Raw genomic sequence first — 24,445 nt, forward strand, 5'->3', positions numbered from 1 at the left:
CTGAATAGGATTATGAATTTTTTCAGTGTATCCCATGTACTTGCTAATAGACCTAAATATAATAGAAAAATAGAACTAAATGCTTCTGTAAGAATATTAGCTGTATAGAAAAAAAAATGCAAAGAGCACTTAGGAAATAAATCTACTTTCTATGTTATCAGATATTTTCTGCTCTGTACATAGGATAGCACAGTACGTGAGAACTTCCAGGAATTTCTGTCTTTAAATGGGCACCTTCTTGGACGGAAACCATTTCCCGACATTATACAGCTGGGTCTTTGCCAACCAGAGACATCAGAGGTATATCAACAAGCCAAGTTACGTGCTCAAAGACAAGCAGGAGCATTTTATTTGGAATGGATGTAAGTAGCTACAGTCCCATCTGCTGATATGCTCGTCCCTTGATCCAAGAAAATAATTTCATGAATGACCAAATACAGTGTATGGCTAATACGAGGAGGTTTTTAAGAATCGGTGTGTTTTTTCTGGGGAAAGAAAGTGAAATAATTTTCAAGAACTAGTGGGAAGAGGAGAACTCTTGGTATGTAAGGCTACAAATTAGTAATAATTACATAGAAATAACTAGAGGATTATATTTACTTCTGTACTGAATGATTGTTCCTTTTAAATAGCTATACAAAGCTGAAAATAAAGTACTTTTAACCTTCTCTAAATACATTTTTTTAAAGTTAGAATTGTAGTGCAAGTATTAAGTAGGTTACAGCAAGTTTTTAAGTTTTCTAGTAAAGTGCATACCTTAAAAAGGAGAACATTTGTGTTAACTTGCAAAGTTTTTGAAAGTAGTGAGATGGGAAATACTAAAAGGCTTTGTAATCTCTATCCAATCTTGAAGTTTCTCCTATTTAAATAATCTTTTGCTGTTTTCATATTTTTGGAAGTTGTTCAAGGAAAAAGTATATGTATCTAAGTATTTTTTCAGCATAGTCCAGTAGTCATCTGACCATGTAACTGTCTCTGCTAGATTATTCTGTTTGATGTTTCTGTTCTTATATCTGTAGTACTTGGTGGTTACAAACCAGAATGACTCTATCAGGTAATTATGGTGATAACCAGACAGGTTAATCCAGGCATACTTGAATTTAGGTCTTCTCTTTGAATATCTGGTTATTTAGTTTTGCATAGATAACAAAATGCTGACAAAAACGCTTGAAAGTTGCCCAGTTCAGAAGAGTCAATCCCAGCAAGTTCAGGGCTTTCAGCCTGGATATTGGATCCTTATGCTGAAGAACATGACCAAAATTGACAGAACAGAGACTGATGGTTTTGTATCCCATCCTAGGGGAAGGTTCCAAAAATGGTTCGTAGGATGTATAGGTGAATACACTGCTCTCTTGACCAGCAGTTTTAGCTTTATTAAAACATGTAAATAAAACCCCAGTGTTGGCTTAGATGACTCAGTATTTTGCAGTGAGAAACTGCTTTCATTTTGAAGCACAGCTACTTTGAGATGTTTTACCCATTGTTTAAATGCTAAGCCTGAAGACTTGAAACTGGTAATGATAAAAACTTGAAGAACATTGATTCATTTTGACTCTAGGAAAAAAGCTTATAACAATCTGTCACCAAAAATCATGTTATTACAGTGATAGCTTTCTGGAGTAAGGTGTGGCTAAACAGGATGATTGATTGATACTAATACGAAGTTTTTGTTAAAGTGAGGCAAGGGTCATCTAAGCTGCACTAGATTCTGTAGTGATAAGAGTTGAGTCATTGCTGTGAAAATTAGGCAAACCTTATATCTAAACAAATTTATAAATGTTTTTTAATAAGCTTGAAACGGATCCTCCAGGAGATCAAGAATGCTCAGGAAGAAATTTATATTTGGAAACAGCACATGTCAGATCGTAAAAACTCCATTAGGAAGGCTGTGTCTTGCAGTGAAACAGCTTTGTCTATAGAGTAGCATGTTAATTTCTCATGCACGTATTATCCCTCTTGATCTCTAAGCTGTAACTATTGGAGGCAATAAAATCTCTGAGTGAATGTTAGAATTTGTATTTCCCTTCTTACTTCAGTGTAAAGGCTGAGAGGTAAGTTATAGTGGGTTGATTGATTTGTTTCTTATAAAGCTTGCTGCTCAAGATACATGAAAAAGTGTTTTTATAGAGGATTTTGAATAATTAAAAAAGCAGTAGGAAATTCTGCTAATCTAAAATCAACTGTCTTACCCTGTAGAAATAAAAAATCCTTGAAAAACCTCTACCGTCTGGTTGTTCGTCCACATAGAGATGCAGTTTACCATGCCTGCTTTTCTAAGGATAGACAAAGAATAGCATCTTGTGGGGCTGATAAAACACTTCAGGTAAGATACCAATGCATGAGTGAAAAGAGATGCTGTGTACCATTTTGATAATGTTTGTTAACAGTCCTGTTGCTTTTCTTTTGCTGCTACGTGGAGATATTAGGGATCTAGAACATATTGGAGACATATGATTAAAAAGGATGTATTGTTACATAAACAAGTTGCCTGGTTAGAATAGTAAGCATTATCTTCTAGTTTGAAAGTTAAACTGTGTGATTTCAGGGCTTTATACCCTCACCTTTGTGTAATACATGAACATGAACTTTTTAGTGATACAGGAAAGCTCACAGCCTGAGTAATGCACCCCAGCATGTTTCATATTTAATTGCAAAAGTGTTGTTTCCAGTCACAGTAGACCTTCTACAGAACTGAAAAACAATATTTCTGTGGGACGGTAATGGACATTATGCTAGTCTGGTGCTTAATTAGTAAACTGTCTTATGCAAAAGAAATAAATCTGGGGAGAAAAATGAACCCCTGAAGCTGAGGACAGTATTAAATTGAAAATGGGCCAGCAGTGCTTAGAAAGTGGATTAGGGGAGACAGAGAGGCAAGTGACTAATATAAATTTGCCAGCAGTCTGCCTGGAGGGAGCCAGCCAGCTCTCAAGAAAACTAGCAATCAGCCAGCCAGTAACCTGGTAAAGTGTCCGTATTCCAGACAGCCAAAGGTAAGGGAAAAGAACAACTTTTCTGCAAGCCTTTGGTATTGTTTTGGATGCTTGATGAATGCTAAAAGTAATAATATTAATGCTGTTTAGTTGCTGTTCATTTGGCTACTTAATGTGGTGTTATTGTGGTTTTATTTGTTTTATTCGCTGGCTTCTACAATATTATGATCATGGCATCTACTTAAGGAGATGCCTGGTGGATGTTCTCATTTTATGCTGTGCTGAAGTTACTGTGCTGGGCTTCTGTACTTAATGGCCTCAGTATTGAGACTGCAGATTGCTTATTTTTTCGCTTCATTTTCTAACCAGAAAAGTAAAATTTGTGGATTGTGATTGCATTTAAACTAAGCTTGTGTTAAAGCAGTAGTGGGAAAATCAGCAATAATCCTTATTTCATTGTTTAACTTCAAACTTATTAATGTTTTTTTTCTAATAGTGGCCTAAACTTTTCAGTTTTCAAGGCTATTTCTGATATTCCTGTTAGATAAAAAAACCCAATGATTGCTAGATTAAGAACAGATATTCTGCAAAATTTATTGTAAATTAAGATTTCCTGTTACTTCGGTATTTATGTTATTATTTGAACAAATACCAACTATTTCATCGCCATTGATATACCCATCCAATGAAAAACTAAAGAAAAAAACAGGGACTTCACAATTGTAGTACCCTCAATGCTGCTGTAAAGAACACCTTGTGATTTGCTTTAACGGTTAAGAATATGTCACCTAAAGAGGAAAGGGAGACCTGATTCCCCTCACCCCCACTGTAAAGTTAAATCCCAGAATTTTGGGAGGTTGATTGATATATCACACTTTTCCCCAGCTGTCCTTTTAATGCTGATGAGGAGCTCAAGACTGAGACTTGGGGCATCTTGTACGATTTTTCATTACTTGTTTTTTTTTTTGTTTGTTTCCCAAGTCATTAACTGCTGCTGAAATTATTACTTTACGCAGAAGGATATTTTATACATAAATATGATTTTTATATATAACGATTTATATATATGATTTATATATATAAACTTGGAATTTTTAGTTTGAAGAATAGTTTAGATTTTGTTAATAGAGTGTTGTGTGGTTATTATGAAAAAATACTGAGAAAGGACATGGATTTAGGCTTAAAGAATGAGGGTAGAAAAAATCATTAATGAAACACATATTTCATACGAAAATCTTCTTTTAAAATCAGTTTCCACTATTTCTTCCCTACCAATTTCTAGCATCCTTACGAAATTGAAGCTCAAATCAAACCAATTTTATGAACAGCTTATACAAAGAAAGCTGTTTGAGAGATAACAAGCCTATATTAATGTTTTAAAATTGTATGTGAGTTATAAGATTTTATTATTGATTGTTTTAGGTGTTTAAAGCAGGAAGTGGAGAGAGACTCCTGGAGATAAATGCCCACGATGATGAAATACTTTGTTGCGCTTTCTCTGCAGATGGTGAATTTGTAGCAACTTGTTCAGCTGATAAAAAAGTAAAGGTAAGGAAGTGGAGAAGAGACAATTTTTTACAAATTCATAATTCTAATTGAAGTTTTAATCAGCTCAGGCCGAGCAGATTTTTAAGACTAAAAGTTTTTTTAAATGTCTTAAATCTTATGTGGATAATTCACTACTTAACAAACAGAAAAGCCGCACTTTTTGCATAATATAAAAGATACGTAACTTCATACTTGCAGAATTACCACTTATTTTGCTTTCATTATCAGGTGTTTCTTTTTAAGTAGAACATAATGCATGAGTCCAATCCTGTCTGTAACATGAGATGAATATATCCAGAATTCTTTTTTTCATGTTGTTTTGTTTTTCTGTTATATGTGAATTATTTGGAATTTTTAATTCCTCAGTATTGTAACAAAACCTTGGTGAAATTCTGGTAGTTGTCAGATTCTAATCTGAATTGTGACCTTTCCCCTTGTATCTTCTTGTTTCTAAAATATATATGCTTTCACTTAATCTTCAAAATGTTTTTGAGGTGTTATTAAGAATGTTTTAGGGCTTTATCTGTATCTCAGCATAGTTTACAGACTTTTTTTTTTTTTTCAATGAAGTACTTTAAATATATTTAAAAGTCCTTTTTGTCCTTTAATTCTGTCTAGATCTGGAATTCCAGAACAGGACAGTGTAGGTGTGTATATGAAGAACACACAGAGCAAGTCAATTGCTGCCAGTTCAATAACAGAAGTGGTCAGTATGTTTTAGCCACCTGCTCAAATGACACTTTCATCAAAGTAAGTGGAAAATGCTGAGATTATCCTCACACTGCTTATAATAACAGGCTAATTATTGATGTATAAAAATAGTTAAACACTATAAATTAAGTTTTGTTGAATGAGCCTAGTAGAAGAGAGATGGCAACAGATTGAGGGTAGTGACTAAAGCTCTGTAATTGGATTTCAACAAGGCAGAACAGAGGAGTGTTTATACTCAGTGAAGGAGCATGGGCCAGTCCTCTATTGGTAGGGAAGACTTTTAGAAGGTGAGATGGGAATGGGAGAGTATGAGAATAAAATACTTATTAAAAAAAAGTGTAAGAAACATGAAGGTAGATATTTAGGATTGAAAATGTGAAAAAACCTGGATGCTGAAAGATTGGGGGGAAAAAAAAGTATTATGGAAGTGTAGCAGGTACATTTTTTGATTAAATTGATTTGGCATTGTAAAAAACTGAAGGTGGAAGCTAACAAAATAACAGTAAACAAGATAAGAGGTTTGTCAAGTTAACTGCCTGGCACAGTTCAGACTGGGAGACAGTATGTGTCCACAGAAAGAGCAGAAACCAGGCAACTGAAGTCTGCATCTGAGGGACTGGGGAAAACAGAAGGATGAAGTAAGACCTACACTGTGGCAAATAAGAATGCAATTGTACAGTACAGCTAAGCAAATCATATAGTTAACTGACACTGAAGATGATGGTCCTACTGCCCTGGCTGTGTATTCTTTGTTGCAGTTCATTTGCTGGTCTTATTCTGCAGTGGTCTGGTTCATGGAGCCAGTTTGACAAAAACTTCTGGTGGGATTGTTTTTCTGCTCGTTTCATTCCCTGTAGTGTCTCAGTTGCCCAGTTCCAGTGCAAGAGAACTGTTAGGAGAAGGTAGTGAGGACGAGATTGTTAGTTGGGAGGACAACTGTGTCTTCAAGCTGTAGCTAGCAGGATGTGAGGTGTTTTAATTGTAATGTGAAGTCTCATCTGAAGAGTTCTTGCCAGAGCTTATGTTTGTGTAAACTGGAGGGGAAATACTGTTATGATCTGATGTCAAGGTGAAAGGAAGAGTCTTTCATGCTGGCCTCCTAGATGTCTTAGCGAATTGCTGTCTGAGATTGACATCTTGGAACAAATAGATTTAGAAGGGGCTTGTTTAGAATGACCATTTTTGTCTTGTAAATGCAGTTAAGATTTTAGACAGTGACTGACACTTTTCTGAGTAATGAATAATAGAACTGAAGTATGCACAAGTATCAAAAGGGCCTGATTTATTTTTTTTTTTTCAGAGAACACTGTACAAGTGGCTATTCTTGTTTTAAGCTCTCACGCGAACACTCAAATGCATGATTTTTGTTTTTTTAATATAGGAGAAAAGGAAGAAATTCGGAAACAGAGAAAGGAAATGTGGGCTATAGGCTTGGAGAACAGTGTATGTGAGAAGGGTGAAGAGGGGGAGCCCTAAATAAAAAAAAAAAATGGAATGTTCTTTTAACTTTGTTAGTATGGGTGACATTCTGACTGTCCAAGACTAACATTTTTGTTATTATGTGTAAGCTACATAATTCTGAACTTCAAAGTTAAAAGGGAAAGAGGTGAGAGGAAGCTTCTTCCTCAGTCTGAGGAAACTTTCAGTAACCTTGTGCTGCTCAAGGGCCTTATCTACACTGTACAGAAAGTTTAACTAGTTCTATGTAATTCTGATGTTAATAGTTTTCATGGAAGTTAGCAGATGGAGGTAAATCCTGGAGTAGCTCAGGGCATAGCATGAAGTCCATGAGCATGTGGGTAAAAACTAAAGAAAAAAATAAAAATTGAGCTTTTGGTTGCTAGTGTCTGATTTTGAGAAAAACATGAACAACTGTCTTTTAATAAGTCATGAATATGATTATATTTATATGTTTATTTCTCATGCAGCTTTGGGATTTGAACAAGAAGTATTGTAGAAACACGATGATGGGTCATGTAAATTCCGTCAATCACTGTAGATTTTCACCAAATGATGAATATGTTGCTAGCTGTTCAACAGATGGAACAGTAAAGGTACAGAGTGTATTTTTAAATCGACTGTTTGATGATGGATTTTTATTTTTTTTTTTTTGGTATAAAATGCAACCTATGTATAAGAAAACCTTTAAAGAAAAACTATGTATAAGAAAAACTTTAATGAATGAAATCCTGAAGCAGTTGATTATTGGTCCCATTTTTAATGCAAGATTTTGAGATGTCTGTCCAATATTAGGGAAAAAAAAAGTTGGGTGGCTGTAGTTATAAATAAATCCTAGCGAGTCTCATTTTGAATCCTTTACTTTTCACCTTTCTTTTTCTTCTCTGGTCTAAGCTGTCTGGGCTTGTGAATATTCTAATGCTATTTCTTGATCAGGGAAAGTAGTAAAGGCTTTTTTGTATTCTACCCCCCACTTCCCTTCTTCCCTAGAAGTGATGGGGGGTCAGCTCTTCCTTGTTGTATCCTGTATCCACATCAGTAAAAAGAGGTTTTGTGTATTTCCTTTACTTTTTATTGCAGCTTTGGGAAACACGGTCAGCAAATGAACTGAAAAGTATTGAGATAAAAGATTTCTTCAAAAATGCAGATGAGCAACCAGATGATGTGGAGATTTTAGTAAAATGTTGCTCTTGGTCTGGAAATGGTGACATGATTTTGGTGGTAGCCAAAAATAAGCTTTTGGTAAGTACCTCACTTCAATAATTTTCTTGAAGTAGTATGGAATCATAGAATGGTTTGCATTGGAAGGGACCTTAAAGGTTGTCAAGTTAGAAATGATGATTAAAGATAAAATTCTAGGCCATTAAGATGTTTCAGATATAAAGTGTGTGGTTTCAGTTGTGTAAAGTAAAAATATGTGGGCAATCAACTTGTTGACTGAGAGAAATACCTTCTAAATTCAAGAACGCATGTTATTGAGCATACAAGCTATTTGTCTATAGTGAAGTCATACAGACTGGGTGATAACTGTTTTCATTATGTGTTCACAGCTCTTTGATGTTAAAACGTGTGTTTTGTTAACGCAAGTCATCGAAAGTCATCACAGTACAATCCAATACTGTGACTTTTGTCCTGGTGATGAGTTAGTAGCAGTTGCTTTGTCTCACTGTTCTGTTGAGGTAAGTGATTGTCCTTGCTATGGTACACCAGGAAAGACTATTTGTAATACAAAATGTTTGTCTTAAAAGCTTATTGTAGGCAGGGCTAAAACAAATGTAGCTATTTTAGCAGGCTTGCAATGTGCTTCATTCTTTTAATCTTTGTTTGCTTTTGAAATGTAAAATATTGATTTGGAAATAACATTTTAAAGTTATATGTTCATTTCAGACAACAACTTACGTTTATATATAAAGCCTAAGTTACTAAATTTATTTAAAGTTACTGTTGTCACTTTCAGGAGTATAGGCCTTCCCATTGCATAACTCAAAGCCCCCTCTCTTTCTATGTGCTGCTATAGAATGTGGCAACTTACTGCAAAGGAATAAAACAGAAAGACTTTGGGACTAGCACAGCCAGAGTCAGTCTGTACAAGTGTCAGTTTCGCAGTTGTGGGTTTTTTCGTTGTTCGCATTGTTTTTTAGTTTGGGGGTTTTGGTGTTGTTTTTGTTTTTTTCAATCTACATGGTTAATTGAACTTCTGTTTATTTATAACGTGATTTTTAAAAAATATTTTCTTTCTTTTCCTGCCCAACCCTTTTAAAATTATAGCAGTCAAAGAGGCTGCTGATTCAATTTACCTGGCCATCGACATCTGATAAGCAGGCACAATTCTTGTTACACCTGATTTCAGAATGAGAAGTAAGAAAATACTAGAAGAGTAATTAAGCATACTACTTGTTTTGCACTGTTTTGCCTGTAAATGCAATCTAAATCCATTTGAGTTCTTGTTTCACATTTTTGTTGTAGTTATGGAATATTAAATCTTTATCAAAAGTAGCATACTGCAGGGGACACATGAGCTGGGTTCACTGTGTGACATTTTCGCCAGATGGATCTTTATTTCTGACATCATCTGATGACCAGACAGTACGCGTAAGATGACATCTTTGGTTTTTGAAATATTTAAATTTTATATACCTATTATTAAAATACTAATTTAAGGAATAGTTTATTATAAAATTAAATGTTTATATTACATATGATCTATATTTAGCATTTATGTATGCCTATAGCCAATATAAATTTAAATATTTGTTGTAAAATTAGAAAATTATTCAGACATGCAGTAAAATGAGCTGTCTCTTTTACTTTAGTTACTGTATATCTAAATTTACTGTTGGCACCATTTAAAACTGGGCTGGCAATTAGACAACAATTGTCCAACTATATGATTTTTTAAGTCCAGTGGCTGTTCAAGAGTAGTTGTTTGTAACCTCCTTTTTTGTTTTAGATTTTATCTGAATCAGGAATTGTGAAATTTTCTGAGGATTGTAGTGGACTTGGTATTGCTTTCATTGTTAGATATATATATGTTAGTATTTAGGATAGACTTCTGTAATCGTAAGGCCTTTTTAGAACCTGTTGAAGTAGAACTATAGTTTCTCCCAAGTTAAGACTTGTATTCTTGGAATTTTGAAAGCAGTTGAAGTATGGAAATCTTTACTTGATAGTTTTCATAATTTGATTTTAATGCTCTTCTTTGGTCTAGAAAATTGTAAACTTTACGGCTCTAAACACGGTGGAGTCTGTTAGTCAGCCTGAGAAAAATTAGTTCTGTTTCATCTGTTGGAATCGCTACAGTAATTGCTCAACCTTCCCTAGTAAATAAAAACAGGAGAATCATAATTTTACCTGATTAAAAAAAATCGGTGTTGCAAGTTAATAGGACTTTGGTTTACAGGTGCTCAGCAAGTTTTTTATCTTGTCCTTTTCATAAAACTAATGAAATACTGTGTTCTTCAACAGATTTGGGAAACAAAGAAGGTGTGCAAGTCTTCTGATGCTGTTCTAAAAAGTGAACTAGATGTTGTATTTTACAATGGTGAAGTGATGATTTTAGCAATTTACAATCAGAAGCATTTACAAGTAAGCTGTATTTTTCAATATTGTAGTACATTTGAATGTTATTTGTATCTCGGTAGGAAACTGAGGAAACATTGAAAAAACTGCTTGTTCATGGCTTTCAAACAGTGAATCTATAGCAAATGACTCTTAATGTATTATAACATTTTTATGTCTATAAACTCTGCATAGTTTAGTGAGCAGAAAATGAAGTTTGAGGGGAAATTTCCACGTTGATGTTGAAACTGAAGCTGAATGCAGACAAAACTGGTTTCTCTTCCCAACTGAGAAGGCTGTGAGCCCTCCAAGTGGCTGAGAAGTGCATAGCAATGTGTAATGTGTGCAAATGGTAGAGACCAGGTGTTACAGAGCACATAATTCATTGTAGTGCATCAGAGCTACTGTGTCATAGCTGAAGGGAGTCGTCTCAAATTGGGGAAATGAAAGGTGTGAGCCCAGGTCTGCCTATAGCCTTAGGAGAACATGGGGTCTTTTATGTCCTAAAGAAAATATTAAAAATGGAAACAGTCTTAATACTGTGGACCCATCCACCATGTAGTAATTACACCAACATCCAAAATACATTTTTTCCGTTTCATGATAGCAAGTGCATGCATATCTTCTTTTCCTTTAAGCATGATTGTCTAATTAATCAAATAAAGTCAGTTGATTGTACTGTTTAAAAGCAGAAACACTTGTACTATTTAAAAGCAGAAACACTTTCATATTTATTACAGAATGCTGTTTAGTCAAACCAATTGCGTGTTAACCGACAAATCTGTCCATGAGGTCACTATTTCAGGTGTTTAACCTAAAGCAGCATCTGAATAGGAATGAACCTTTGTTCTGGCCTGTGAAAGCAGTGAATTCTTATTGCTAGATGTATAGGTAGGTGACTGCTGGAATAGATTTGCCACCCTGCACTGAGGGACACTGTACAGATAATCCTTTTGTGTAGGGTCATGTCCTTTCTCCTAACCTGGCCAAAGGCAAATATTTAAGCTATGTAATCCTGGCTAAGCAGCATGACTGTTGCCTTTATTTCTAGCCTGAAGAGATGCTCAGCTTTTCCTAGGCTGCTACTAGAATGAGGGCTTTCTTTGCAGAAACTTTTCTTCTTGTTTGCCCTGTACCTCCTGTTTCTCTCTTCCTGATTATTTTCTGTCCTCTTCTGTCTGTCCTGTCAATAAATTATCTATTTCTTATCTTACCAAAAAATCCTATTAAAAAAGCCTTAAGTGGAATGGTGTTGATATTTGGCTAGTGTAGAATATAGATGTAGAAATAGCTGAAGTGTCAATGGGGCCTTGGAAATTCAAAGATTTCAGACTTTGAGGCCACAGAAAGCCATCAATGGTGAAACTAAAATTGATGTGAACAAATAATATGTGAGAAAAGGGAAGTTGCATCTTTTGCAGTGAAGAGATGGGAGAAACCACAGCAAATGGAGTTATGCCTGTTTAGGGAAGCAGTTTAGGATAATCACTACTTTTGATCTTCCTGAACTGTAAAATTTGTAGCAGTTACTATGAAATGGTGTAGTCTGGCTCTCATTTGAATTAGCAGACAATTAGTAATTTACAATTAGTGTATTTACAATTAGTGTATTTCTATTGTAACTTTACTTGAGCCATTTCCTAGAGAAAGATAGTGCTTAGATTTTTTTTGCCTTAAATACAACATTGTGACATCCTGTAGAGGTGCAGCCATGAGAGAAGACTCCATTGTAGAAAGACAGTAGATTTTTCACTCTTGCAGAGTCAATAGGAATTGACTGAAAAGACAAATTGCAGTTAAGCATGTGTACTGTAATTTAACAGTAAATCTCTGCTATCACATCTCTAAAAGTAGTTTTTCTTGCAATTGTCATGTTTTACTCTCTGTAATTTGTAGTATCTCAGAATTGGCAATCTAGTCACCTTTTGATGTGCAGTATGTTAATTTTTAAACACTCCACATCGGTGGGTTTTCTAAACTTAAACTGTGTTTAGAAATCATTGTATCCTGAAGATTATTTTTTTCCTGAGGGGTTGATTTGAGAGCAATACTGAGTTGAGATTTTGTTTATTATGTGTGCTAGTAAGTTTGAAGTCATGCTTAGGGCATGATCTTAAAGTATTTTATACTCCATTTGGCATGAGCTGTAATATCTGGCTGGCAAGGTGAATTTGAGCGTGGAGCTCGCTCTGTGGGTTTTGAATTTGAGAGTAGCTTTTTGAGTTACTGTTTTCTGTAGTCAGACAAACTTTAGAAAGGTTTCTAATGCTGGGATGTGTTTCCTTCTGCAAACTTGTGCTATTCGGAGAGTGTTCAGTGGAAACAGTTACACTGACCTTCAATCAGATTGGTTTCTGAAAGTAACTGTTCTTATAACGCAAAGTTTGAAACTGTTCTATTTAGCATTCTTAGCTCTGTATTGTAATTTATTTAATATTAAATTTTAAAATACCATAATAATTATCTTCCTATCTTGCAGCTTATCAATGGAAATACAGACAGTGTTATTATGCAGACAGCAGCTCAAGAATCCCCGATTTCCTGCTGTTGCTTAAGTGAAGATCTTCAATTTGCAGCTTTTGGACAGGAGAGTGGAACAATAAAGGTATTAAAATCCTAAATCTGGTTTTAAAAATAGTAGGTAATCACCCTTCTTGGTGCTTGTTCTTTTTAAAGAAATGTCATTTGAATGACTTTGTACAATAATTTTCTTCAACATAGGACTTCAGGTTTTTTACTTTTGGGAGTGGTGCCTGAGTGACAGTAATTTAAAGGTAGTGCTAATAACGTAGCTCTGAATTTTGTTTTACCAAGGACTAAGCTAATATGAATTTTCAGTTGTTCCAGTCCATTGACTAAGAATAGTGTATTTACATTTCATGTTACTTAAAAAAGGATTTGCATGCTCTTTTCTTCCTTTTCCTCAAGCATGTAAAATAAATATAATTATTGCATTCTTCATTTTAAAGGTATTACAGTTGTTGGATGGGAAAGTTCTGAAGTCCCGGGAGGCCTACAGGACATCCGTGCAGCATTGTCGATTTACATCTGATTGTCAAACTCTTATTTCAAGTGCTCATGATTCCATTATACAGGTTTGGAAGATATTTTAAATATTATGTTGTAACTGATTTACAATTTATTTTGAAAGATCTTTTATATGATAGAAAATGTAGGCTCAGTAAATGACTACTGTATTCTCTATTGCTTCATCTTGGGGCAAGGGACTGTAGAAACTGTAGCCTCTATTCATATGATAACAAATATCACCCAATATCTGGTTTTAATGCTGTGGATGATAAGCACCCACTTCTTTAAGATGGGTGAAAGAAGCATTAATTTTCAAGCAAGATAACTCAACAGTTCTGATTGTTTGAGTGAAGGGAGTGAAGGGAACTGGCTGTGTATGGCGGGTCTGTCAGTGCTTACGCTGTCTGAAGGAATGAGGTAAAAGACCCGTCTCTGAGTGGGCTTGTGTGTCCATCTAGTCCAGTACAGTGCTGAGTACAGATACTAGCTAGAAACAGAATGACTCCATGGATGTAGCCACAAATTAATAAGCTCTGCCTCTCAGCAAGGTAGGTTGGCTCTGGAGAAGCGTTCTAGGGTGTCCATACTACTGTTGCATTTTAGCTCATCTCAGGGATGCACTTTTGAAGTGAATGTCCTGGTCGTTTATGCTTCCTGTGCTTTATTTTGCCCTGCGGAGGGCTGCAGGTGTGCTGACAGGGTTCCTAAACTAGAGCACATGCTCCAGCTACTAATGGGCATTCAGTCCACACAACCAAATTGAGCTGGTTTGCAGTAAAATCTCTAGAACATCTGTGAGTGCTGGTCCTCAGCTCTGTTTTGCTCACCAAATCTGTTCCAACACCAGTATAGAATCATAGAATGTACCAAGTTGGAAAGGACCCACAAGGATCATTGAGTCCAACTCCTGTCCCTGCACAGGACAACCCCACCGTTCACACCATGTGTCTGAGGGCATTGTTCAGTCTCTTCTTGAACACTGTCAGGCTTGGGGCCGTGACACCTCCCTGGGGAGCCTGTTCCAGTGCTGCACCACCCTCTGTGTTCTACCTGCTCCCTGATACACATGTAACCCCTGCAGTATCCCCCTTCGGTGCTTGTTTCCACCTGAAGCCAGCTGGAGTGCCATCACTGTGGTCAGTTGAGCAGTACAGACAGCTCACCAGTTAATTGGCTTTTGGATCCTTCTGTCAGGTCTAACGTTTTTCTTTTGGGTCCTCAGCTCCCTCTAGTGGACGGTGCCTTGGTGAAGCCTGACGGATTGTCACCGGAACACCGCTGCTTTCTGTTCTTTCTTTGATGCAGAAAACATATTAATTTGCAAACTATTAAGCTTAATAGCTTCTGTAAAATAAAGTTACATTTCTTCAGTTTTCAGTGAACAGTTGAATTAGAAGAGTCACTCTGTTATAAAAATGCAAACCAAAATGGCATTTCTTTTAAAATATGCTTTAAAAATATAAAAGAAAGATAATTTAAGTATGGAAAAATATGAGGACTGCCAGATGATAGAAGTCTATTTGTTGCAATAATCAAAGGTTTAAATCTCAATACCTCTGGGTTGCCTAGAAAATTGCTATTTTGCTCTTTCTTTTTAAATTACAGGTGAATTTTAATCATCAAATAAAGTTTGAAAATCAGGTTATTTGTGTATTATGGGGAACTCTCTCACAGGTGCATTAAATGCAGTGGCATCCCTCCATCTTCAGCATCTCTACTATGGATACCTTCACTATCTAACCTTTTAATTAGTTGTCACCTCCATAAGAACTTCTCATTATTCCTGTGACTTAAAAATCAGTCAGTTAATTCATTCTTCTTAACTTATGTTTGTCATTTAATCTGTTTTAAAAAGAGTATTCCATCTTTATGATTAGGTGTGGAATTGGCAGTCGAGTGAATGTGTGTTTCTAAGAGGGCACAAGGAAGCAGTCAAAGATTTTAGACTTCTGGAAAATTCAAAACTTCTTTCTTGGTCATTTGATGGAACCGTTAAGGTAAATAAAAGGTTCTGTATTGACAAATCATATAAAGTACATGTTACTGTCTCATCTGACATTTGGTGTTTCCTGCACTTTGTGTTGACCCACATTTTACTTAATTGATCATAAAGTGTAAGCTGACTTTTAAGACACAATTTTGCATTTTCTATTTCTAGTAAGATTTACACTCCTGTTGGTTTTTAACTGTGCCAGTAAGTATAGGAAAACGTTGGCCATATTAGAACCACATAGCTGAGTTTTATCTCCTACATATTGCTGTGTAAGATGCAGTGTTTTTTAAGCTTTTTACAGTGTTACTAAAGTAACCTGTTTTTCCTGTATATTTGGTAGGTTTGGAATCTCACTACTGGAAACACAGAAAAAGATTTTGCTTGCCATGGCGATGCTGTTCTTTCCTGTGCTGTTTCACCTGATGACAGTAAATTTTCATCTACTTCTGCTGACAAAACTGCAAAGGTTGGTTGCTTTCTGTACAAAGATAAAGATGATGCCTTATTTGTCCTGAAATGTATGCTATCTTTTTTTATTGAGGTAACTAGTGATTATTTTAAGTTACCCCGTTGTATTTCTAGTAGTAAATTTTCTATATCTGTGAACATGTTTCTAAAGTTGTTACAGTCATACACAGTTGATCTTGGATATAACTTGAGACTGTCTTGGTGATTTCTGCACAAATAGAATGCAAGTTAAGTGCACAAGTTTGTGCAGAACCCTTTGTTTAGTTCTCTGTGTTGATTTGTGAATAGCCTAACATTCTTAATTTGGAGACCTAAGTTAGGAAAAATTTCTGGAACTTCAAGTGAAAGTGCTGTCCATGGTTCCTGGTATTCCTGTTCAAAAGGAAGGTGCAAAAATAAGTGGATTGTTTAATGTTCTAGGGCTGTCCCATGTGAATTTTAAAGTGTCCTGTTAGATGTTTAAAATGTAGCTTTAAATTGATTGGTGAATCCTTTTTCTATGAGGAGAATTAAACTTTCTTGTAGATGAAGCAGTTTCATTAAAGAGTATATGCCAAGGAAAAAGAATATATTCACAGTTGGTTTAGTTATTTGTAGTAAATGCATTCTTGTGTGATTCAGATGATAAAAACAGACTACAGTATGCTACATACATAAATGCACACATATATATACATATGTACAAAAAGTCTTATGTATTATTGCCTTTTCAGAAAGAAGTCATAGTTGCTTTTGAACTTTTCTTTTTCACTCTTCTGTAATGTTTTCTGTTTAGATATGGAGCTTTGAAAGTTCATCTGTTCTTCATAAGCTGAAAGGTCATGAAGCCTGTGTGCGGTGCTGCACTTTCTCTCCTAACAACAAATTATTGGCCACTGGAGATGACAAAGGAGAAATAAGGGTACTGCTTTAACCATGCTGTTTATTTCATAATTTGGTTGATAGTTCACAGACAGAATGGTTCTCATAGTTTGTGTTCTTGCACGTATAATTCATTAGGGTTGTGGTGAACACTAGGGAGTTGAAAATAGCAATGTTAGCCACATGATAAAGTAGCTTGTCACAATATTCATAGATTTATGTTCCATGAATGCTGAGGAACTGATTCACGTGATTTACTAGTAATTCTACTGTGAATTGCATGTCTCATTAAACCTTGCAAATATATGATACAGTTCTAAGAGGAGAATTCCTTTTTTTGATTATTCTGTCACTTCAAGTAAATGCTTATTTACAAGTTGTTTTTTTTTTTCCTTTAGTATAGAAAAATACATTTCAACTTTCCTTACTTTTCCTTACTATTTTTTCCCTTGTTTTCCCCATTAAGTTTACTTGTATACATAATCTTCTCTCTCTTTTAGATTTGGGATATTTTAACAGGTGCATTGCTTCACTTCTGCTCCCCAGTTACTGCAGATGAAGAACCAACACATGGTGGCTGGGTAACAGACCTCTCATTTTCTCCTGACAGTAAAATGCTTGTGTCATCTGGAGGCTTTTTGAAGGTAAGCCTTGAAATAATGAAATATCCTAACATACCTAATTAAATGGCAATGCTCTGATAATCTTAAAGGAAAATGCCAGTTAATTCACAGAAACAAACCTCTAAAACGTTAACACAAAATTGCTTCATTTTCATGACTTTCTGGAACTTTTCACTTCTCAAATCTGAAAGCCACTTGAGAAGGTCTCTTAAGAATTCAGACTTCAGACTTGGAGTTTGATTTTGAATTCCATATATTCTCTTTTTATTAGCTTCAGATTTTTATTAGCAACTTTCTTCATGGACGTCTTGAATATTAAAGATCCCATTAATTTTTGTCTGCTTTAATATCCCCTCAATTTCAGCAGCAATTGTGTTCTCTATAAAGAGCAGAAAAATCCTTTGTCAGACTTTTATTTTTTTTTAAAGATACTGAGTTTAAACTTTTAATAAATAGAAATTCAGGAGGAATTGTAAATGATAATTTTCTGCCTTGAAAGACATTCTATAAGGAATATTTGGAAGAGGCTGTGGTGAAACTGAGGAAATCAAGTCTTTTCATCAGTCTTTTATAGGTTCAGACATACTGGGCATGTTTTTTGGGGAAGGGGAAGATGTGGTCATTCTTTTAGTCTGTGAATTGGTTCTTCGTGATTGTAAATTTCTCGTGAGTTTATTTTTTTCCCTCATGCAATAGCAAATACCTGTTAGTAGAAACAGTGTGTGTATGTGAAATGGCAGGTCGTGGAGTTCTCATCTCAGAGTGCTGGAGATTAGTTGATTGTTGGTCAGTGTTTGGCTGTTGGACATGCTACAAGACTAAACTCTTTCAAGTCAGTTAGTAACCATTTAACAAAGACCTTTGAATTTTCTAATTTAGCATTTAAAACATCTTCTGATGTTCATTTCATTTGAAAGGACAAGACATGCATCCTATTTCTAGCTTCCTTCCCATTTGTCTTGTGGTTACACAGTATGCTGTCATGATACTTCTCAGAGTCATATGGTTTAGGATGTTAGGGACTTCTGGAACTCATCTAGTTCTGCCTCTTGCTGGAAGTAGTTTGCAGAGTTAGGTGAAGTTGCTTAGGGCCTTTCTCCATCAAGTTTTGTCCCCAAATCCAACAGGGGAACCTGTGAGCCCTGAGAAGAAAGTCTGTAACCCTGTTTGTGGTAGTTGAAGACAGCAGGCTAAACAAATTCAGTGCTCTCTCTTCTATGATGTCTGTTCTAGGTGTCCAGTCATCTCAATGACCATGTGCTCCTGGATTTGCTCCAGTTTGTCATTGTCTTCCTTGTAGTAGGGTGAGGTTTAACACACCATGACTGAACTGTTGACTACTGCTTTTGGAGTCTAGCAGTCCACACAGTTTGTCACCTACCTTGTATTCCACTTATCCAGTCTTTATCTCTCCAGTTTGAATATAGGGACACCACGGGAGACTACGTTGAAGGCTTGGCTAAAGTCAGGGTTAATCACACCCACTGCTCTTGTGGTGGATGCAGAGCCACCAATATTGTTACTAGAAGTCAGTTGGGTGGTCCAGCATGGTTTACCTTTGATTCATGGTCACCTTCTTGTCCTACAAGTGACTTGAAATAGCTTCTAGAAAACTTGTTCCATAATAATCCTGAAACCTAGAGTAAAGATTATTGGCCTGTAGTTCCCAGCATCTTCTTTGCTCTTTGTGAAAATGAGTATGGCATTTGCCTTTTTCCAGTCATCTGGACCAGATTCAATCCCCATGTCTTCTCAAAGTATTGTATTTCTGCTTTTCTTTAAAGATCTACAGATCGATGTGTATGATATGCATGAAAACACACACACTTTTGCACCCTTTTTGTAGGGAGATACTAGTCAGTGAAAGTCTAAAACATTACAGAAGTTTGGACCTGTAAAAACTGGACGGAGTTGGATTGTAGTTACATGGAAGATACCTTAAAACAAATGAGTCATCTTATTCATAGATGAGGTGCATCCAACTATGTAGTGTTGAACTTACTTTGTGAGTGGTACCTACTGGCCCAACACCTGATGATTTATCCATCAACAAAGGTTCAAGAGCTAATTAAGATCCTTTTTTTTTTTTTTTTTCCTGGGTCTCCGTCAAATAACAGACACTTCAGGAAAAGTGATTTTAATCGGAACATTTTAGCTGCGTAGTTGCCAATCTGTATTATGCACACAGCTGTAATATTACGTATTTCATGAGATGAGTAAGCTAAAAAGTAGTAATACCACCTGCTTTTATAGGTTATCAAAGCTGAAGGTGATCTGTTTCGATATTCTGCTACTGGATCCAAATGTTACAAGAATAGAGGGCAGAATTCTTGGTGGAACAATCAAGTAACAGTTTTGTGCTGGATTGTGTTTGGTTCAGTTTTCCATTGGTCTGCAGTTTTTCTGAGAAATGTGAAATTTCAGTCTACAGTCATGGAGTAAACTGACAGTCAAAGTTTTCTCTGAATCTTTGTTATTTGTGCTTTCCGTATAGTCTAAATAAAAATAAATCTAACCTCCATGCAAAGTCTGTCCTGCTAGCAGAATGGGGAAGGGTTTCAAATGGGTACATGAGTGATCCTCTTGTGAGGCAAGCTGTTTTTCAGTCCAGCTATAGTTTCACTTATATTTCCTGGCAATGTGTTTCATGTATTCATTTGTGTATAGAAAAATACCTTATCTTTTAAATTTTGGATGCATTACAGGCTACGTCTATTGATCGTATTTTGTGATGGGGTAGGGGGCAGTCCTTGAATTTATTATTTTGTATTCTTTCCTGAAATTGCACAGCTTCAGACTCTTTGAAGTTTCTTTTCATCAGAAAGTCTTATACCTCTAGGTACCAGTCCTAAACATTTTCTACTTAAGATTGCTTGTATTTTTATTTTTAATTCTACCTTCTTGGGGAAAGCAATCAATGGGGCTTGCCATGCTAATCCTGTTGACAGAATTTGTCCTAAGCTTCCTTCAACTAACCAAAAGTGTGTTATTTTTTATAGTGGTGGAATGTAACTACTGGAGAATCCTTACAAACCTTCTACACAAATGGAACAAACCTCAAGTCAATACATGTGTCTCCTAATTTCAGAATGTATGTGACTGTTGATAATCTTGGTATTCTTTATGTATTACAGAAGTTGTGATTAATATGCTGAACGCTGCAAAGATTATTCCTGTTTTTTTGAGCTGGAAGCAAAATTCTGCGAAGTATTTGTCTGATGCTCACTAAGCTGTGAATTACATTTCATTGTTGTATTCATGATGTTTTATTGTATATTTATTTACAATTAAGCATGTTTTTTTTAAATGAACTTGCATTTATTCTTGTTTTTAATAAGCATCATTATAATCCTTAAGTCTTGATTTGCATCTTAAGTGTGTTGCTTCCAATTGTGTAGGGAAATTATATTCAGATTTATTCAAATTAGTTGAAATTAATATTAATAGCAGTGAAGAAATAATAGGAATATAATACTTTGAAATTGTATTTTGTGCTAATGCTGGTGGCTAAATGTTCTCTAGCCATGAACACACTGCGTAAAAAAAGTTATTTTACTGTGATGCAAGGATTTTCATTTAGTACAGATTGGAAAGAATCAGGGACATCGTTCATTTGAGAAATGAAACTCCCTGTCTTGGTGCTTGACGTTCAAAACGAATCAAGTAGCTGTTTGGTTTACAGCAGCGGTGCTTCCTGCTCACGGTAAGAACCTTCACGCTTCTGACCTCGTGGAGATAAAGTTGATTGTTAGCACATGTGAGCCGTTCTTTTTCAGGGGAAGATCTTGAGTCTTGTTTTCTCAAGGCGAGATCTGAAATGATGTTTGCAATTGAAGTGGAAGAGATTGTGCCACATTTCTATCAAGGATTAATAGAGCTAACTGGCTAAACTGAGAGTGGAAATAGATTTAAAGCTATTTATTGAAAAATATAAGGAGATGTGAATTTTAGGGGTGTTTTGACTTTTTGGAATTAACATTCAGTTTATACTACGGAGACATTTTGTTGTTATCAGCTTTGTTTACATGGGATTCTACACACAGGGATCTCTTGCCTGGTAATATGTGATTTTCTGTTTGATTTTTTAACTTGTTTGTTTTCGGAATGTTTTTTACAATGTATTTATAGATTTAATCTGAGGGTGAAATTTTGATGTTTTATACTAATTTTACTTGACATATCTTTTGTGAATAATTAGATGACCATTTTTCTTGGCTACCCGATAAGCCTTGTTCTAGTAAATTGCCTCTGAACTGCTATGAGGAACTGCACAAGCATTAATAACATGATTTTCATATTCTCATAGTTGGCACCATCTAAGTGCTTAATTGTAAAAAGTACATTATGAAGTGTCTCAACTGATACCGAATAATGAAATTCTCACTTTTAGTATTTTTTGTGTGCATTTCAGAAGACTTTATATACCTTCTTGATATTTCCCTGGTTTTGACAATCACCAGTTTTTCCTCTTTTTTAACTTGAAATTCCACCATTTCTAAGGTACTGTTGAATACGGGTCAGTATAATCAAAGTACAACTGGCAGAAATGTAAAGAGAAGAAATTGAGTAGAAAAAATGTGATGTTTTTTATTCAAGTATGTACAATATTCAATAAAGATAATCCAGGCAATATTGGCCAAAGTTGTAAATGAATTTGAATTCTTGAGTGTTTTTTTGTTTGTGGTTGTGTGTTTTGTGTGTGTGGTGGTGTAGTTGTTGGGTTTTGGTTTGGTTTTACAGGGTAGGAGGGAGGGGGAGTGCTGCCTCTTTTATTGTGGTTTTACTTTCCATCTCAAAATAATGCTGCCTTACAAACTACATCAAAAGCAACAGTATTAAATATGAGGATGGAGGAAAAATTGAACAAAGGGAAACCGAAGTCTGGGAACACGTCCTGTAATGTTCAGGATGGAGTTGCTTCTATTGTGTGGTTTGTACAGACCTCTGGTGCTCTGCCTGAGTATCTGGAGATCCAAGAAGCAGGAAGGTCCTCTCAGCCAGTGTCCCTTGATTGCTTGGGCCGTGCTGTCCTTGTTCCACAGGCTCGTGTTGGTCTGAACTTAGAGACCCAACTAGGTAAAAAGTTACAGGATAAACATTTTGCATTAGGAACCAGGGCAGAAAGTTGACTTTTGTCACAGCGCTAATGAAACTGATGACAGGAAAAACTGGTTGTGGTTTAATGGAGAAAGTGACCTGTGAATGAGTGGAGTTCATGGATGATTTCAGTTTTCAAGTGAGTAGGAAGCAACTAGCCCAGAAGCTTGAAGAAGTGTGAGATAAATAGTGCATTCTTGAATTATTCTGCAAGAATGACAACACAGCAGCTTTATACTTGTCTCTGGATCTGAGTAAGCCGTGCTTTATAGAAGGTGGCGTTAATAAAGTCAGGATGGTTGTGTTCGTGTACATCTGTGGAGTTGGCTGTAAGTCTTCATAGCTGAGGTGGAAGAAGAGAAATAGAGAGGAGAAAGTCTGAAGAGGATGACAAAATGTAAATGAAGATTTGTTAAAATAAGGGCCAACCAAGTCAGCAAGTCTTTAGTTTAAAATATTAAATAAAGTCATGCTGTGTCATCAGATTTAGCTATTCTCTTTGATGTTAGATGCATTTTAAAAGAAACAAAAGAAAGTTTGGCCACCAGCAAATTTTATGTAGATTGAACAACAGCGCTTCCATTATCTCTTGTGATGCCAGATCAAATTGAATCAGTCTGCATTCAAATTCAACTAATGAGCATTGCCAATTTTATGTGGTTCTCTAACTGAAATTACAATATGCTTTTGTGTAAACAATTTTTAGGTACACTTCCTCTTAATGATGCCTATCAGTTTCTGCAGAAGTTCTGAGTCTCTTCACTTTGGCAATTAGACCTATAGCTCCTTTGCACATCTTTTTATTCAGAAGGAATTGTACCCACATGCAGTACAGCTGCTCAAGAGGATGCTTTATATTGCCTTGAATTGTACCGTTCCTTTAACTACAGTGTTCCCCTTTTCCTCCCCCCACCTGCAGTCATTTGAAATGGAGCTATGCAGTTATTGCCTGAGGTTTTCCCATGTAAAGGTTTATAGATATCTTATAGTGCTGGAGTGTGTGGGTAGAGCTGGAACTGGTAACATGTTGCCAGTAGAGAAACATCCTCCACCCCAAAATTATTCTCCCTTCCCTAAAAAATGATGCAGCTAAGCTCTCTATTACAGACTACTGTGCAAGTTTGTTGTGGTTTTTACAGTCCCACCCCCGCACCCCCCTAGTTTTTTATTTAGTGAAGTCTCTATATGGAACCCAGCTTCCCAGGTTGTATCTAGCTATGACAGAGCCTGTGTCCTCATCTCTGCTCTCCTGAGGTCTTTTACGGAAGCTGATGCCTTTGCAGATTTCAGGGGAAAGCCAGGCTGAGAAAGCAGCCTGACTCGGGTGGTGTCTCCTTGCCCTCCTGGAATGGAACACAGCAGGAAGGCCACCCTGCCCCGTTGTCAAGAATCCAGTTAATCCAGAATACCAGTAGGTCAGAGAATTCAGGTACGTTCTTCCAGTTGCTAGTGGAACATGAACCCCTTATCAGATCATTCAGTTGCCCTCTCTCCACAGTGCAGAGACTGTGGCAATGCCAAGGAGGGCAGAACTCAGCTGTGTGCCTGAGAGATGCTTCCTGGTTTGATAGCTCAAACTCAGATGTATTTGTCCACATTTTGCTTTCCTCGTTCTTCTGCCTGTTATGAAGACACAAATTTATTTGGGCTCATAGGTGGAGGTGATGATGCCCAAGAGCTCTGAGGACTTGGGACACCTTTATTTCTGTTGTGTTTTCAAGAAGAGCAGAAGCAAAAATGAACCTTACTGCTTGGAGAACAGGGAGTGTGCCAGCTACTCAACACTTCTAGTGTGATTTTTTTTTGTGCTTGATTTCACTTTGCTCTTACAGGCGAGGAATGGGACAAACCACTGGCTCTGCCAATATGCATTAAGATGTTAAGCTCAGACTAAGCTTGTTTGTGGAATGAACTCTGTAGTATGTTGGCCTATATGGCCAGCAGGACTAGGGAAGTGATCATCCCCTGTACTTGGCAGTGGTGAGGCTGGTCCTGGAATATCGTATTCAGTTTTGGGCCACTTACTAGAAGACATTGAGATGCTGGAGACAATCAGAGAAGGGGAATAAAACTGGTACAGCGTCTGGAGCACAAGTCCTATGAGGAGTGGCTGAGGGAACTGGGGCTATTTAGCCTGGAGAAAAGGAGGCTGAGGGGAGACCTTG

General features: G+C 36.3%; 1 protein-coding gene across 8 annotated transcripts in view; it reads left to right on the forward strand.

Annotated features, from left to right (window-relative positions):
* APAF1 (apoptotic peptidase activating factor 1) overlaps positions 1-21,832 on the forward strand; it is a 35,760-nt gene extending 13,928 nt beyond the window's left edge. For 3 of the 8 annotated variants that reach the window (XR_002425343.2, XR_002425342.2, XM_021300166.2), the window contains exon 12: positions 184-362. Coding sequence is in view for 3 of the 8 variants with exons in the window: in XM_005511705.3 (XP_005511762.2) it covers positions 184-362; positions 2,197-2,323; positions 4,356-4,481; positions 5,100-5,231; positions 7,121-7,246; positions 7,731-7,892; positions 8,201-8,329; positions 9,117-9,242; positions 10,116-10,235; positions 12,688-12,813; positions 13,178-13,303; positions 15,116-15,235; positions 15,572-15,697; positions 16,475-16,600; positions 17,061-17,204; positions 20,183-20,326 (2,139 nt within the window). In the remaining 5 variants the exon portion in view is untranslated. The other 5 variants (XM_005511705.3, XM_021300163.2, XR_002425340.2 and 2 more) reach the window with 4 other exon arrangements.
* Positions 21,833-24,445: the final 2,613 nt, after the last annotated feature.

The sequence above is a fragment of the Columba livia genome, chromosome 1 (assembly GCF_036013475.1).
Source record: "Columba livia isolate bColLiv1 breed racing homer chromosome 1, bColLiv1.pat.W.v2, whole genome shotgun sequence".
Taxonomy (NCBI): domain Eukaryota; kingdom Metazoa; phylum Chordata; class Aves; order Columbiformes; family Columbidae; genus Columba; species Columba livia.